The 18,570-nt window shown below is 32.6% G+C and overlaps 1 protein-coding gene across 5 annotated transcripts in view; it reads left to right on the forward strand.

Annotated features, from left to right (window-relative positions):
• LOC118193935 (ATPase family gene 2 protein homolog B-like) overlaps positions 1–18,570 on the forward strand; it is a 177,979-nt gene that overhangs the window by 26,880 nt on the left and 132,529 nt on the right. For 4 of the 5 annotated variants that reach the window (XM_085818475.1, XM_085818473.1, XM_085818472.1 and 1 more), the window contains exon 3: positions 12,746–12,904. The exons of the other annotated variant lie outside the window; for it this stretch is intronic. In XM_085818475.1, the coding sequence (XP_085674601.1) occupies positions 12,746–12,904 (159 nt within the window). The remainder of the gene's footprint in view (positions 1–12,745; positions 12,905–18,570) is intronic. 5 annotated transcript variants of the gene reach the window in all.

The following is an 18,570-nucleotide window of genomic DNA, read 5'->3' on the forward strand; positions in this document are numbered from 1 at the left end:
CTTGTTTAGATTTTTTTTGTATGCTTTATGCTTGTTAATTTGATATTTTTTCATAAAACACATTTAGAGAGTCGCAATTCTTAATTTGTCTTAGGCACTAAATAAAGTACCCCCATCTTGAAGAAACAATTTTTTATTACATCTACTGAATAATCTACCCTGATTTTAATCATGATTTATTATTTTTTGCTCTCATCACCACCTATCAAAATATGGCAGCTTAAGAAATGACTTGTGCACTGATGTCTAAACATTAAAAAAAAAAAAAAAAAAAAAATGTATTCTGACACTACGCTTGGTGATTATTACAGATTTCAGCTTAACTGCATGGCGAAGTACTGAGTGTGTTGACGTGGAGAAATTTAAAAGAAATTTTTTTTGTTAAGCAAAAAACAAATTTTGTAAGTTATACTCATGGTCCACTTTGCTCTTTGACTTGAAAATAACTGATTATTATTATTATTATTATTATTATTTTAAATTCAAATAAGCCCAGAACCAGCACCACACCAAAATTTTCAGAATTTAGAAAAGCACCAAGCAACAAAATTAAGGCATAACAAAATTTTTAGAATTTAGAGAAGGCATTGGGTCACAAAATTTTTAGAATTTAGGGAGGGCTTGGCAGCAGAATTTAGGACACACAGAGACTGCACTGGGACAGAATGTCTAGCGCCAGCCTTGCATAAGCCTAAAGTATATGTGGGAATTCTTTTATTTGGGATTCCGGTAAAGCGTTAAACATTTACAGGAGATGGGCATACATGTCATTAATAACTAAGATAATTTAGGCTTAAATTCATAAGTGTGTGAAAGAAGCAAGACAAAATTTAGCTTAACAGCATATCAATATTCACCAATCTCATGATACTTTGCCAACCAGTGTATAGCAAACAATAGCTGGGCTTTACGATAATAGCTGTGAACATGAAGGTTTTCAAATATCATAAACAAAAACCAAAGTCTTCCAATTAATGGTATTTGTGGAGAAGCAGTAATAAATAAATGTAATATCATAGAAGTTTTCATTACAATAATCTAATACCAGGAAATCCTTGTTGATCTAATACCCGGAAAAATACAGAATCTGCAAAGTCCTGATAAGTTTGGATCTCGGACTTTGTACCGTATTTCTCATTCAATCAATTTGATTCTCACTTCATAGCAAGGTAAAAATATACAAAAACTTAAAACATCATCATTAAAAATTGTTGAAAAAAATCAAATTTTACAATTAAAATTAGAGTTTCTCTTTAAGAACAAGCAATTCAGCCAGCAGGTAGAAAGAGAAAATTTTCAGTGCACAAACATTTTAAATTAACTTTTGAACCCACTTGATTAAAAAACACTGAATTTGGTGCATTTATTAACTTACTTCTCTATACCAGCAATTCTCAACCTTTTGATTAACACGTATCATCTAAAAAAAAAAAAAAAAAAAAAAAAAAAAAAAACTGAAAAACTCCAGTACCACCACTACATTTTACAATGATTATGTTTCATTTTCTCAACAGAAATATTAAATAAATATATATATATATATTGCCATTTGCACAACCTGTTGGCTATTTATATTAAATTTGCTTGCATAAAAAATATTAGATTAAAAATTGCTACCATTTTAATTATCAAAATTTAAGTTATGATAGTTTATTTCTAAGCTTTAGTGTGAAATTTGGACCTGTTTAAGAGAGATCAATTCCTTTATGTCTGGTTTTATTTCATGTGGTTTTAACCATAAAATAGGATCCTCTTTTAATTTTGCTCTGTATTTATTTTTCAAATATAACGTGGAAGAAAATTCCTGCTCACACAAAGATGTTGTGCAAAAATGCAATAAAAATTTAATAGCTTTATTTGAAATACCTTTAAATTCTTTTCTCTTTTTATTCAGACAAAAGTGAAGATGTGTTATTTTTAAAACCTTCAGTTAGAGCTCAAACATGGTAAATTTCTGTCAATTATTTTTTTTTTTTTTTTTTTTTTCTTTCTTCACAAGATAAAATTTCAGGTACATTTGAATAAAATGGATTTCTAATATAATTTTATTTTTCACATTCCTCGGGAATACATGTTGAAATTATTTAGCAATGAAAAACAATGATTTTTAATGTTGGATGCTAATTCTTCTACTTTCAAATTATCTTGTGTTATAAAACTTTCTAAAAGAGGTAAAAAGCTTAAAATATCATTATCCAAGTGTATGATTATTAAGCTCGAGTTTTTTTTTGATAAACAAATTAACACTTTATTTTTGTAATCCTAAATTTAGTTAATTTAATTTTCCGAATATATCAACTAAATATGCTAAACATGCCAACCATCATTCACTAAATAAACATTTATGCAATTCAAATTTTGAATCAGAAAAGAAAAATTTCTGTTCAAAGTTCAAAAAGACTATTTAAAACTTTGCCTTTGAATAATCACCTTAATTCGGAATATAGGAAAAGCCTTTCATGTTGACTGTCCACCTCTTGGCATAAAATCGTAAATATTCTTGAATTTAAAGCTCGGCTTTTAATAAAATTAACATTTTTCAGAACTTGATTCAAAACGATTTTCAGGTTTTCGAAGATTGTTCTGGCTACTAAAGCTTCACCATGAATGGAGCGATGAGTATATTCTGTTTAAGGAGTAATTTTCTTTACTTGAGAATTAACACCGGAACGTTTTCCTGTTAAAGCCCATGCTCCATCACTGCATACAGGAGTACACTTATTCTGAGGAATATCATTCTCAGACAAAAAATTGTCAATTACTTTGAAAATTTCATTTGCAGTTGCTCTGTCATGAAGAGATTCACAAAATAAATACTCTTCGACAATTCATTTATCTTCTTCGAAACATGTAAACTAATTGAACAAAGTTCATTATATCAGTACTTTCACCCAGCTCCAATGCAAGATACTCGTGTTTTATTTTTGGAATAAGTGTCTCTTTCATGGAATTTGCCATTTCATGAATTCGTCCAACTACCATACCATACCATTTGATAACAGAATGTTATTAAGTTCATGAGCTGCTTTTTTGTTGAATAATGTTAAAAAGTTAAATTTTAACTGCTAGTAATATCAGGTTTTCTCCAATAGTACAAGCCTGCCCAGTCTTGACAATTTGTAGGTTTACTAGGTAACTAGCTTCCAAAGTTTTTTCATTTGAAGTAACAAAACCTTTCATGACTACTGTTTACTATTTTTTAACTCCGATAATTTCTTCTTAAAATATTCTTCAGATTTTTCCTTTCAATTGGCATGCTTAGATTCAAGATGTCTTTTGAGAAACAACTGGATAATAGTTCACCTCAAACAACACATTGAGGTTGAGGATCCATTTCATCTCCATTCCAAGTAAACCCACATGATAAATAACTTTCATTATATTTTCTATAAACAATTTTTAATATTCTGAGTGCTAATAAACAATATTTTCAGTGTCATGGATCCATCACTTGTGAATCGTCATTTTTCCACTCAGTCCTAGCCGTTCTTCCATTTTGAAAATCTAGGTTTATTTATTATTTTCCACAAATATTTAAATGCGTCAAATCTTGTAGAAAAGTAAGGAACCTAAAGCAATAAGAAGACAAAATACCTGCTATTAAGGACAGCAAATCTACGTAAAAAGATATTCTAATTGAAAATAGAGTAATATGAGCTGGGAAATGGTGGCAACATAAAGTTTAGACATGGTAATAAATTGATGAACTCTAAAAGAATTAACGAGATACTGTTATCTTTTTATACTATTTATTTATTTTTGAAAATTGACAAAGAGGGTAGGAAGAACCACAGGAACTTTGCTAACTGCCTGGACACAGAACTGACAACTGAACACATTTTTGATTGAATATTCTGAATGGCTCAAACAAAGTGAAAACAGTCGTAAGGTCATGTGTTCCTATTGTAAAACTGAGATCAACATAGCAAGTATTGGAAAGTCTGCTTTTAAAGTATCACATGGATTGTAAATAAACGTTTTTTTTCTATTTAACTATTACAGTCAAAAGTCGTTAATTCGGACACCCATAATCTGGAATGATCTATAATCCGGACCTCAAAGCTAAAATCTTTCTGCGCATGCGCATAGGCGTTTACGCATGCGTGCAAGACCTTTACGACTGCGCATATGCGTCTGCGCAAGCGCAGAATACGTTTTCGCGTGCGCGTTTAATGTATAACGGATGGCATAAGCTAAAATTATCTAATCATCTATTTCAGTTAATGTTGCAGATTGCATTGTTCCTTAATCTTCGAATTGGATTCGGCTTATTATTTTTTGCAGATTCTAAGAGCAATTTTATAAAAGTAAGCTTGAACTTTTGATTATGTCAAATAGAATTTCCGATGCTGGAGCTCCCAAAGGATGTAGAAAACGAAAGTATGTTTATATGTCCATCAAACAAAAAGTGGAATTGCTACAAAAAATGGATAAAGGCATATCCTTTGTTTATCTAACTGTTCCGAAATCTGTTTATCAATTTCACGCTGCTCTGCACGGGGGGGGGGGGCGTCGCGGTGCACAATGAACTGGAAGTTGATCTGTGAGCACTATCGTTATCTTCAGGGCAGATGTTTTTATTTTATTCGGCTTATAATTCCTTACTAAATGCAGTATTTTATCTCAATGTACTCCGTCTTTGATATGATTTAAATCAAATTCCTTGTCATTATAAATATCACGAATACAAATCAAATAGTTTTCTGGTTGCAATTTTCTAATTTCGGCTATGCGTAATGTATGCTTTACACGTGTGAGCGTTAAAAGAAATGTTTAATAAAGTAAACAAATAAATATTAAGCTTCTTTTTTTGTAAATTTTGATACCCTTTAGATCATAATTGCTCATTATTTTATAAATTACGGTTTCATATTTTTAATCTTATAATTTCTGCATGCCATCTTACCAGATTTAAACTGATGATCTATAATCCGGAAAAATCGATAATCCGGAATCGCCGAAGTCCCGACGAGTCCGGATTAAAGACTTTTGACTGTATTAATTCTAATGTATAAAATTACAATCTGCCATGGATTGCCAATTTATTTATTTTTTAATTTTCTACTTTCTAAAAGCTTTTTTTCATATTATTCATATATGTTCCCCACCATCCTGTTATTTCTGTATTTCATGTATATCTTTCAATCTGAGAATTTTTGGCCTACATTTTCAATTTTTTTTGCCAGTGCATTATACAGTACGGAAGCGGGGGGAGGGGCTTTCTAAGAGTCCGGATCCTCCTGCTTTGAGGTCATGCATCCGACATATCATCTGCTTTCAGGTTGTGCTTACAGCCCACATGCAATTTGAGTTTGAGACCACTGCTGTAAGATACAGAAGAGTTGGGGATAATTTCTCTATTATTTGGCAAAATGCCATATTTCGGAAGAAATGCAACACTTTCTTTTTTCATCAGATGGCAAACTCTACAATCTCATTGAAATCGCTTACGAGGAAAAAAAATGCGTGCAATGCAACAGAAGCAGACTCTAATGACAGTAGTAAATGTAACAAAAACAAATACAGTACAAAGTCTGAGATCCGGATTTCCAATATCCAGAATGATCCAAAATCAGAACCTCAAAACCGTCAACAACTTTTAAAAAAAATTTTGCATGTGCATTTGATTCCCCCCCCCATAGATAAAACGTGTAGAAAGTCCCGATTCTTGATTTCCATTTGGCACTAAATACACTGCTGGCCATTAAAATTGCAACACCAGGAAGGAGTGATCTGACGAACGTCAAAGTCACATAAAAAAAAGTTGGAATATGCAAATGATTAATATTTTAGTGCATTTAGACAAGGCAGGAGGGAGAAACCACACCTGAAGAACTGCATAAAAGAAAAGTTTTGTAATGGATTTCTCATCCGGAAAGTGCTTTGTAAAGTTGGAGATGGCTCAGAATATCGTATTATGCCTTGAATAAAAAGAGGAGATGTTTACCTGCAAGTTTCAAAATTTGATAGACGCAGGATCATTGCCTATTGAAGGTGTGGATTATCGTTCCATGTAATCGCCATTCGCACTGGTCGACATCCAACCACTGTCATGCGATTATGGAATCAATGGATTGCTGAGGCTCATACTGAATGGCATGCAGGATCTCAATGCTCTTCCATAACTAACGGCATACTTGTCAGCCCTGCAAAATTGTACGACCACATCACAGACCATTAGTCAGGAAATGGACATGTTTGCAGCACACCCCGTATCAGTTCGTAAGGTGCATCGACATTTGCAGCAGGGTGACCATTACTTTGGCTTCCCTTAACAATGCAGCGTAGAGTGAGATGGCAACTCTGGTGCGCATAACGACAAAGCTGGGTACAGTAATGGCACAATGTTGCCTTTTCAAACGAGTCCCGGTTTTCTACATGCAGTATTCTGATGACTGTATATGTGTCTGGAGTGTCTGAGGAGACCGCATGTTGCTTGCTTGCATTCGATATCGGCATATAGTGGCCCTGCAACTGGTGTGATGGGTTGGGAAGCCATACGGTACATGACATTCACATCTCTAGTTTGGATCGAAGGTAATTTGAACGCAGATGGGTACATTTCTGTCATCTTATGTCCAGTGGTTGTGCCTTGTCTTCAAGGCCTCCAAACACCATTTTCCAACAAGATAATGCACAACCACACATGTTGCACGTCGTGTTCTGACCTTCTTTGATACACAGGGTATTCGACTGCTGCCCTAGCCTGCACGGTTTCCAGATCTGTAACTCATTGAAAACATCTGGTCATGGGTTGCTGAGAGACTGACCCGCGACCCCTCTCCAGCTAGTACAGTTGATGAAGTGTGGCATAGACTTGAAGCAGCATGCGATGAGTTGCGCATTTCTGTCATTTAAGCCCAGTTTGACTTTATGCCTAATGAGATAAGGCCGTTTTAGCTGCCAGGGGTGGTATTTGTTTCTACTAATTTCACCTCCCCGTAAACCTGCAAAATGCTTACAAATTTAATCATTTTGGCTTCATGCCATAGTGCTTACTTGCATTAAATACCTTTTTTTGTATTTGCTTTCTTTCATGCTGTTGTAATTTTAATGGCCAGCAGAGTAAATATCTCGTTATTGAAGAAACAATAATTAATAAACAATAATAGCAAAAATTTGTATGATCCATAATTTGGCTCCGTAGCTGTGTATCTGCTTGGCATACATCTCAAAATGAAACATTCTGCATAGGAGTATCATTGATTTTATGCCTTTTAATATTTTATAACCCTGACGCCAACCTAGTGGAATCATTATTTATTAGTTTGCTTTAATCACTGCATGTTTATCAACACATGACAACTTGAGTAATGACTCATGCAGCGATGCCCAAACAATTTTTTTATATTAATAGAAAGAGTATAGTAACCTTTTATGATGACATTATTAAGCTTGGCAATGATTACACATTTTTTAAGTTAAATGTGCTAAGAAATATTGACGAGGAAAACTTTTAACAAAATTTTCTTTCCATATGCTAAATAAAGAAAATAGATTTTGTTAATGATACTCATAGGTCGAAAGATTACATTTAGGACTATTTGAATTAAGAATAACTGATTTGTTTTTCACATAAACCCAGAAACAGTGCCAGAGCTTGTATGACCGCACCAGGCGGCAAAATTCAGGGAAGATAAGATTTTTAGATTTTAGAGAAGCACCAAATAACAAAATTAAAGGATGGAAATATTTTTAAAATTTAGGAAAAGCACTGTGATCCAAAATTTAGGGGTGGCAAAAATTTAGAACTTAGGCAGGCACTTGGTAGCAGAATTTAGGACACCCAGAGCTCAGGGGGTAAGATATCTGGCACTGGCCCTCCAAAAGTATAGAATTGGTATTAAGAAAATATGGAAATTTATTTATTCAGGATTCAGATATGCCTTAAGCGTGTGCAAGAATTAGACGCTAGTATTATAAGTAACTAATACAATCAAGCTTAATTGTCTCAGTGCACGATAGAAGCAAGATACAATTTAGTGGAACAATTTGTCTTTCATCGCTATTCTCATGATACATAGCCATATAGCGGATGCTATTAAGCTAGGCTAAACATATACTTTACTGATTCCAAGGAATTTCAGCCAATGTAGCAGATTTCGCTGTTCCTTAACTTTCTGATTAGGCCCAGCTTAATTTCTTTTTGCAGGCTGTTTTTATTACAGCAATTAGATGAAATTAAAGTTTGAACCTTTTATCATGTCAAAAAGAGTTTCTAATTCTGGAGCTGCAACAGGATCTGCAAAGTGAAAGCATGTTTCGATGTCCATTATCAAAAAGTGGAATTGTTGCAAAACATGGATAAAGGTATATCCGTCTGAAAAATTATGTGAGGAGTATGGGATTGGAAAGTCAACTGTATATAACATAAAAAAACAGAAAAAGAACTTTTTGAATTTTTGTGGATTCTAACACCCCGCTTGCAACGGATAACAGAAAAATTATTCGTTATGCTAAAAGTGGAGATCATGACAAAGTGGTAATAAAATGATTCAGACAGCTTCGCAGCGAGGGCGTCATTGACAGGTCCAATGTTAATGACACAAGCTAAGATATTTCACTAATAAATTAACTTAAGAACTAAGTGCACACATTCAACAGGTTGGTTAAAAATCAACATTATGTAAGGCAATAAAGAATTTCAGGTAAAAGAGCTTTAGCTGATACTGAAGCTGCTGAACTATTTGTTTATGAATTCATTGAACTCATTAATAGTTAAAAGTTACCTCCAGAACAAATTTACAATGCTGATGAAACTGGTCTTTTCTGGCAATATGTACCACAAAATACCTTGGCAGCCTCTGTAGAAAAGGCTCCAACTTGTGTCTCAGATTCCAAAGTGAGACTAACAATTTTAGCATGCGCAAATGCGGCAGGAACACACAAATGTAAACTTTTCATAATCGGAAAAGATGCACGACCTCAAGCATTTAAAGGAGTAAAATGTTTCTCGTTATATATCGTGCAAATAAGAGACTAGGCATGACAAGTGTTAATGAATGCTTGGTTTGAAAATTATTTCATACCAGAAGCTCAAGAAAATTTGGTTGGTTTAACTGATCGTGCAAAATTTGTCCTGATTGTATACAACTGTTCGGCTCATACTTCACATAAAGTTGTATGGAAAGATAATGTATCCTTATTATTCTTTCCTCCAAATTGTATATCAGCCTATGGATATTGGAATAGTGAACGCACTGAAATGTAAATACAGTCAAAAGTCGTTAATCCGGACACCCGTAATCTGGAATGATCTATAATCCGGACATCAAAGCTACAAACTCTCTGTGCATGCGTCAATGCATAATGCATTCATGCATGTGCATAATACTCTTACGTATTTGCATATGCGTGTGCGCATGCGCATAATGCGTTTACGCATGTGTGTTTAATGTATAACGGACGGTATAAGCTAAGCTAAAATTATCTAATTATCTATTTCAGTTAATGTTGCAGATTGCGTTGTTCCTTAATCTTCAAATTGGATCCAGCTTATTATTTTTTGCAGACTGCTAAAGCAATTTTATAAAAGTAAGCTTGAACTTTCGATTATGTCAAAAAGAATTTCCAATTCTGGAGCTACCAAAGGATCTACAAAGCCAAAGCATGTTTCAATGTCCATCAAACAAAAAGTGGAATAAATGGATAAAGGCATATCCTTTGTTTCTCTAACCATTCTGAAATCTGTTTATCAATTTTATGCTGCTCTGCGGTGTGTGTGTGTTTGGGGGGAATGTAGCAGCGCGCAATGAATTGGAAGTTGACCTGTCAACACTATCCTTATCTTCAGGGCAGATGTTTTTATTTTATTTGGCTTATAATTCCTTACTAAATGCAGTATTTCATCTCAATGTACCTCGTCTTTGATATGATTTAAATCAAATTCCTCATCATTATAATTCGCTTCCGATAGTGAAGAAAGTGACACAGAGGTTATTGAAAACGAAAAGATTTTGATTGACAAATTAGTTGGTATTCTCGACACAGCAATTATAGAACTTGAACAGCATAACTTTGTAACTGAACAAGAAATTATGTCTGTTTATAGAATTAAAGTATTATCACATGAAACGAAGCAACTTACATTGAAAGAAATGTTTAATAAAGTAAACAAATAAATATATTTTTTTTTTTGTAAATTTTGATACCCTTTAGATCATAATTGTTCTTTATTTCATAAATTACTGTTTCATATTTTGAATTTTATAATTTCTGCATGCCATCTTAGCAGATTTAAACTGATGATCTATAATCCGGAAAAATCGATAATCCGGAATTGCCGAAGTCCCGACGAGTCTGGATTAACGACTTTTGACTGTACTAATTTCACAAGGTATAACACTGAAACCTGATATTACACTTTACTGGTCTAAAAATAAATTGATCCAAGCTCCATTTTGGGGATCTTTTTTATTATGCAAAACTCAGTTTCAATATACTTTTATACTAAGCATTAAATTTTGTGCTTTAATTTTTTTATTCTTTATTTTGTAAAAGTAAACAATTTTTAGAAAGTAAAACTTGCAGTTATTTTCCCCCCAATACATCGCCTGTGTGAAAAACGGTGGCACTGGAGAGTTAATCTTCTATGTTTTCTCTGGCAGTTAAGAGGTTAAGCTTTGGTTTTTGTAAATTTTGTTACCCTTTAGATTATAAATGCTTCATTATTTCATAAATCCCAATTTCATACTTTTAATTTTATATTTTTTACATGCCATCTTACAAGCTTTAACCCTTTGACGGGCGGTAGACGTCCCACCTTTTTTTATCAGTTTTTATCCCCCAGACGAAAGCTGCAAAATTCTGTTTAAAATACATATGATTACAACTTTTAATTCTCTAAATGCATAACAGATGGCAGCTCTAGTATTCATTCATGGAAATAATGTAAAATAAAAATTCTTTGCAGGTCTAATTTTGAAGCAGTTTTTTTTATTTATTTCTAATGCAATTTAAATCATCTGAACAAAAACTTTTGGTGTTGAATTGAATATTTTTATGCGAAAGTTTCCTTTTCTAAAAAAAAAAAAAAAAAAAAAATGTTATTTCAATTCATATATATTGATTAAGAAAAGTTGAAATTAAAAGGTGGGACCAAATACGTCCCACTGTGCATGTAGGAACTGCTGCTAATAGATGGCAGCACCATTCAAATATTTTTAAATTCAAGTATCATGTTTGTTTTATATGTTGATGATGCAAATTTATATTTTTTAATAAATTGCAATAATGTTAAAACTTGAAAAATATTTAATATTTTATTCGAAAGAAATGAAAATATAACTCTGTAACATAAAATGCCGTTGAATACTGAATGATATGTGAGCGTGATTCACCATAGAAAAATATCCTAAGCAGAGAAAAGAGAGGAAAAATTTAAATAAACATGATGGCGTTATAAATACCTTCATTTTCAAACCTGTAGCAAATAAAGTACTAGAGCGAAAATCTTCTCCGTTTCAAATCTATTAAGAAATCATTAAAAAATATCTAAAATGTCGTACAGAGAGCGATTTTTTTAAAATTATGTAATTTTTTTGAAAAAATAGTTTTTATTTTGCGAGTATGATCAATATTTTCTAGATAATTATTCAAAAACATTTTTTTTATATCTTGCATTGTTATCTGGTTGCTAAAACTAGCACCTTAGATAAGAATGTTAGGAGAATTTATTCTGAGGCAAAGATGCCATTTTACTGCTCTAGGTGTGTGGTGGGACAAGCGATATCCCACCCTGTCATGAATTACCTTAAAGGTTTTACCTATTTTTTTGGCATGAAATAACATTGTATTAGGGGCTAGTTATCTATGTGTAAAGTTATTTTTTTAAAAAACATTTTTTTATGCGCCGAACCTCAAAAGGTTAAACTGATGATCTAATATCTGGAAAAATCTCAAACCCGGAATTGCCAAAGTCCTGATGAGTCCGGATTTCGGACTTTGTACTGTATAACTGGGTTGCCTCATAACTACAGTTTGCAGATGTCATGAGTTGCCTGTTTTGGCGACATATCATATTGCCTCATAAATGCTTTTATAAGATGTGCAGATAATCAGAAATTACCAAATAATTCTTTGTATCTGATGTAGTTATGAAAATTTGGTTAAATACTAATTATCCCATCTACTATGAAACTGTTGTTAAGCAGTGCAATTTAGCAACAATTATTGATAAGTGTAACATAACAACATGCTCATAACATCTGTATTTTCATTTGGTGTTACACCCCATTGCTTCTTGATAAAATCCATGTTTCATTTTTATATATAAGCATGCAAGTTAATTGTTTTTGTATTTTTCTTGCATTTTGAAATTTGGGACCTGCATTCTGTAAAAGGAGATGCAGTAGATTATTTTCAAAGTAGTGGTATCTTACCATCAAATGGTTAAGATATGGTCGGCTGAATATGACTGACTCAGCAGTAAAAGACTGGAGCAATTACCCATGGAAAGTTCGTACTCTTTGCATTCTGAGCAGAACTTCCAGTAAAATCGGAGGGCCCAACAATATAGTAGAAATCAAAGCCTTCTACAAAACATTAAAAAAGTGGTTTGAATACTCATTATTTATTAAATAAAGAAACGCCGGTTCCTCCAGAATTTTGCAGAAATGTTGGCATAACTTTGGCATGATCTTGGACAACTTCAGTGGTTCAGTGGTACCCAACATTCGCGGTTGATGAGATATGTAATTACCAAAAAAATTTTTTTTAAAGATTTTTTTTTTAATGTTTTTTATAGAATGCAGATTTAGAGACATTAAGTACTAAGGATTTTATAAATGCTACAATTTCCCTTTCACCATCTGTTCTGAAAGTGTCACAGTGGAATCTGAAAGTCAAGCCCATACACTGGAAAGATATTGGAGGCATGAAGAAAATAAAAGAAAGACTACAAATGGTATTTAAAAATTATAATTTGTCTCTATTAAAAGACAAACTGAGATTTTAGAAGGAAAAAGGGCTTAACCATTTATTATGATGCATATTATCATATTTTAAATGTGAAAAAATTATATATTTCTTCCAAAAAAAGAAAAAGAACATTTTAATGATATGCTAAAATTGTTTATATAGTATATATATATATATATATTGTTTAGAAACAGAAAAGAACCATACTGACATTTTGACATTTTAACCAAGTTTTTAAAACTGAGTTAAGTAAATTAAATATTGCAATAGGAACAATACATGCTAATTATTTATGAGTACTAGGATCCTTTGAATGTTTTACACATTTTATTGCCATATTTTTTTAGTGTATTTAATACAAAGATGCTGATGTATTTTGTGAAATTATTTGCTGTGCTCTCTTTCGTTGTTTCTTTATTAATTAAATATCCTGTAATTACATTATCTGATTTGTTTTGATAATGGTATTTTTAATTTTTATCACTTTATTTTCTTCAGAGCCTTTGAGGCAATTATCATTAAATTGAAATATTTCTTTCTGATGGAAATTAATAGTAAAAAATGCAAAATTGTAGAAGAGTATAGTAAAATACACAGTTGCCAACTCTCAACTCTCCCGATTTAGGCGGGAGACTCCCAATTTTCGACCACTCTTCTGCCAACTCGATTTACAATATGTTTCTTGTGACATTTTCTTATTCTTAAAATTTCTCACGATTTTTATGGAACTTGGCTGAATACTTTGTTATATGAACAACAACAAAAAAAAAAAAAAAAAGTGATTTTGGACATCTGAAAGCAATTTAATTTTCTGTAGATTATATCTAAAACAAAACCTTGCGAACCAGATGAGAACTGCTTTGTGAGTGAGAGCATATACAGTCAAAAGTCGTTAATTCGGACACCCATAATCCGGACCTCAAAGCTACAAACTTTCTGCGCATGCGTCTTGTCGACGCATGCGCGTAAGACCTTTACGGTTGTGAATATGTGTGTGCGCATGCGCATAATATGTTTACGCATGTTCATTTAATGTATAACAGACGGTATAAGCTAAGCTAAAATTATCTAATTCGGTTAATGTTGCAGATTGCGTTGTTCCTTAATCTTCGAATTGGATCCGGCTTATTATTTTTTGCAGACTGTTAGAGCAATTTTATAAAAGTAAGCTTGAACTTTCGATTATGTCAAATAGAATTTCCGATATATATTTACTAATGTGTAAAGGATCTACAAAGCGAAAATATGTTTCGAAGTCCATTAAATAAAAAGTGGAATTGCTGCAAAAAATGGATAAAGGCTTCGTTTCTCTAACCATTCCGAAATCTCTTTATCAATTTCACGCTGCTCTGCGGCGGGGGGCAATGAATTGGAAGTTGATCTGTCAGCACTATCCTTATCTTCAGGGCAGATGTTTTTATTTTATTTGGCTTATAATTCCTTACTAAATGTAGTATTTCATCTCGATGTACTCCGTCTTTGATATGATTTAAATCAAATTCCTCGTCATAATTTGCTTCCGATAGGGAAGAAAGTGACACAGAGGTTATTGAAAACGAAAAAATTTCGATTGACAAATTAATCGGTATTCTCGACACAGCAATTATAGGACTTGAACAGCGGAACTTTGTAACTGAAGAAGAAGTTATGTCTGTTTATAGAATTAAAGAGAAAGTATTATCACATAAAATGAAGCAACTTAAACAACTTGCATTGAAAGAAATGTTTAATAAAGTAAACAAATAAATATTAAGCTTTTTTTTTTTTTTTTTTTTTTTTTTGTAAATTTTGATACTCTTTAGATCATAATTGTTCTTTATTTCATAAATTACGGTTTCATATTTTTAATTTTTTAATTTCTGCATGCCATCTTACCAGATTTAAACTGATGATCTATAATCCGGAATCGCCGATTAACGACTTTTGATTGTACATATCCAGAAACGTCGTTCTCCAGTTCTCCAATGGGCATCGAGCTCCACTGTGTGTCATCCGGCATATATTAGCGAATGAGCACAAAGCAAGCTGTTATTTGGATGTTCTTTAGTTATTTTGTTCATCTTGTCCTGAGTTGTGTGAGTACACGTGCCTTCGGGAATTAATTTTAGAAATTATCATCTTTTGTTATGTCTGCGAGAAAGGTGAAATATTCAAAAATCGTACACAGTTGACTTTCCTTCCATTATTTTCTCAAGGAAATGTAATAAATTTGCGATGTGTACCGTCTGTCATTGCGATTTTTCGATTTCGCGTGGTGGAAGGGCAGATGTTCTCAAACCTGTGCGTACACAAAACACAAGGACAACATGAGTTGTTTTGAAAAAAACAAAAAATTAAACTTTTCTTCGAAAACAAAGGACCAAAAAGTTATTTCACACTGCAGCTTTATTTAGAAAAATGTTTCCCGATAGTGAAATCACTAAAAAATACTCAAGTGCAAGAACCAAAACAGGTGCAATTGTTAAAGAAATGAATTTGAAAAATAAATCTTCATTTATTGATTGCATTAAAACAGCTCCGTTCTGCCTCTCTACGGATGGAAGCAATAATACAGATTCAAAACTGTTTCCAATTGTTGTTTCTTTTTTTAATCCAGAGTCTTCAGAAATTGAGTGCAGTTTACTTTCTGTTCCCACTTTAGAAGGATATTTGACAGGCTTTAATATAGCACAGCTAATTATTAAAACTTTAAAAGAATATGCAGTCCCTCTGGATAATTGCTTAGCACTTGGTGCCGATAATGCACCAGTATTGGTAGGCATGGGAAGACTGGTGTTGCAGGCATCTTAAGAAAGGAAAATTCAGATTTGCAGATTATGAGGTGCACCTGTCACCTCTTAAATTTAGCAGCTGAAAAAGGGTCAGCTTCATTACCAATAAATGTGGATGAACGTGTTGTTGATATTTGTTACAGTCAAAAGTCTTTAATCCTGACGTCCATAATCTGGAATGATCTATAATCCGGACTTCAAAGCTACAAACTTTCTGCGCATGTGTAAATGCATAATGCATTTATGCACGCGCATAATAACTTGCGCATAATTTCACGCTGCTCTGCGGGGGGGGGGGGGACATTGCGGCGCGCAATGAAGTAGAAGTTGATCTGTCAGCCCTATCCTTATCTTCAGGGCAGATGTTTTTATTTTATTTGGCTTATAATTCCTTACTAAATGTAGTATTTCATCTCGATGTACTCTGTCTTTGATATGATTTAAATCAAATTCTTCGCCATTATAAATATCATGAGTACACATCAAATAGTTTTCTGGTTGCAATTTTCTAATTTCGACTATGCATAATGTATGCTTTACGCATGTGCACATTGAAAGAAATGTTTAATAAAGTAAACAAATAAATATTAAGCTTTTTTTTTTTTTTTTTTTTTTTGTAAATTTTGATACCCTTTAGATCATAATTGCTCTTTATTTCATAAATTACTGTTTCATATTTTTAATTTTAAAATTTCTGCATGCCATTTTACCAGATTTAAATTGATGATCAACAATCCGGAATTGCTGAAGTCCCGACGAGTCCGGATTAAAGACTTTTGACTGTATTATCTTGAAAGGAATTCTGAAAGGAAGGAAAAATTGAAACAGTTCCAACAGCTGCATAACAGCAGTTTACAATTAGAAAACTTGGATGAAGTTATAAAATCAGCTAGGATTGATACCTAGTGGAATTGGAAAACTTAAAGATGCTGATGGAATTCAGAAGTCAAACAACAAAAATCAGCGTTATACCTACAAAATTTTCACAGACTAGTTTCGATGGTTTTACCGAACCATCATCTTCAGCTGCAAAACCGCAAATTTTGGTTCGGTAAAACCATCGAAACTAGTCTGTGAAAATTTTGTAGCTATAACGCTGATTTTTGTTGTTTGACTTCTGAATTAGTATTTATTCGGCGTGTTATTGTGTCTTAATGCTGATGGAATTTTAAAATATAGTGAACTGTCTAGAATTATGTTGGCCATCTTGACAGTTCCCCATAGTAATGCAGAGTGTGAGAGGATTTTTCAGTGTTGTTGCAAAAACGAGGACTAAATTTAGATTTAATATTAGTGATGACACATTAGAAAAACTTTTATTAGCAAAAGCAGGCCTACGTGGCAATTGCTATGTACAAAATTATGAAGTTTCTTTCTTAACGAAATTAAAATCTGCCACTGCTCAGAACATTTGTACAAAAACTGATTAAGGTGTCTTTCTTTTTTCTTTTTTTTTTTTGTTTGTTGTTGTTTCCTTAAACGATGCAAGTAATAAAAATGTTTTTTATGTGTAAGGTACTTTTGTGTTGCTTTCATTTAAGAATTAGTTACTATTTAAAGTTAATTCATTATTAAAAATTATATTTTTATCATTTAAAAAGTCTTTTTAACATTGTGAAAAATCTCCTGATTTCTTAAAAAAAATCTCCGGATTTTTGAGTGTCATAAGTTGGCAAGTATGTAAATGTAAATTGAGTATAGTTAAATAGTATTCTATTTTGTTGATAATTAACATTATAAAGTATAGTTATATGTTGATACACTTTATTGTACAGATATATGTTCATAGTTTTATCACCTGCCCACAAGCTTATAAATCCCCGTTAAAAAAAAAAAAAAAAAAAAAAAAAAAAAAGAAAACCCACTTTGTGGTGGGAGCTTTAACGAAACACTAACTTTTAGGAATACTGCCTCCATTATGCTCTTATCATACATAAACTTCTGCTATTACAAATATTTTTCAAAGGTCCAAAGAATAGAAAATTCGATTGTGGGAAGTTTGTATGATAAACATCTGATTATTTCAAATTTCAGAGCTTTGAGTATATCAACTCTATGCACAACCAATAAATAGTATGCATTATTGTGAAGTAATAGTTCTCTTTTATAGACAACTCCTTTGCATTTTGGCTATTTACAGGTTTTAGTTTGCTCATTAGCTTGTCACTTTGTCAAAGCACTACTTATAGTTTGTTTTTTTGGAAGTGCATCAGTATATGGCCATTCAAATGATTGTCAGAATTCTTTTCAACTGGCCACAAAGTTCCTCTGATATGTAGTGGACTGCAAATTTTATTGGGAATTAATATCACAGACTTTTGATTAGCAGCTAGAAATGATGCTAATACTTGTATTACAAACTAGAATAGAAGAAAAACACGCCAATGTGACAATTAAAATCGCAATAACAACCTTGTATTTAGCGTAATATGTTAAAACACTCAATCGATTTCAAGGGCAGCTAAAAGTCTCTCCTCAACAGGAGAACAAAATTACTAGAAAGGGGAAAAAGAAGAAAAATAAAGCATTGGCAAAGGAGTCTCAGAAACACGTGATTGTTATCAGCACCACACGTGGTCGTAATCGGAGTTTTGAATCAGATTTGCACTGGCCGCCTACTTTTACTGAGCCAGGCTATCTGATTAAACATATAACACAAAGACTAAAATGCAAACAAATCAAGGAAATCAAAAAATGGGGAGCGAGGGGCAACTTCACCTTCACGCACCAAGACTGAACCTCGAATCTTATGGATATATGTTATATCTTAAAATGTTATATGTTAAAATGTCTCTAAAAAGTTTGCAAACTGGATTTTTGAAAAGTGGAGGGTATATGTATAAGTTCAACACTAAATAAAATTAATATAGATATATGCATA

The sequence above is a fragment of the Stegodyphus dumicola genome, chromosome 6 (assembly GCF_044657685.1).
Source record: "Stegodyphus dumicola isolate Sdum_Otavi_A_Nest chromosome 6, ASM4465768v1".
In the NCBI taxonomy this organism is placed as follows: domain Eukaryota; kingdom Metazoa; phylum Arthropoda; class Arachnida; order Araneae; family Eresidae; genus Stegodyphus; species Stegodyphus dumicola.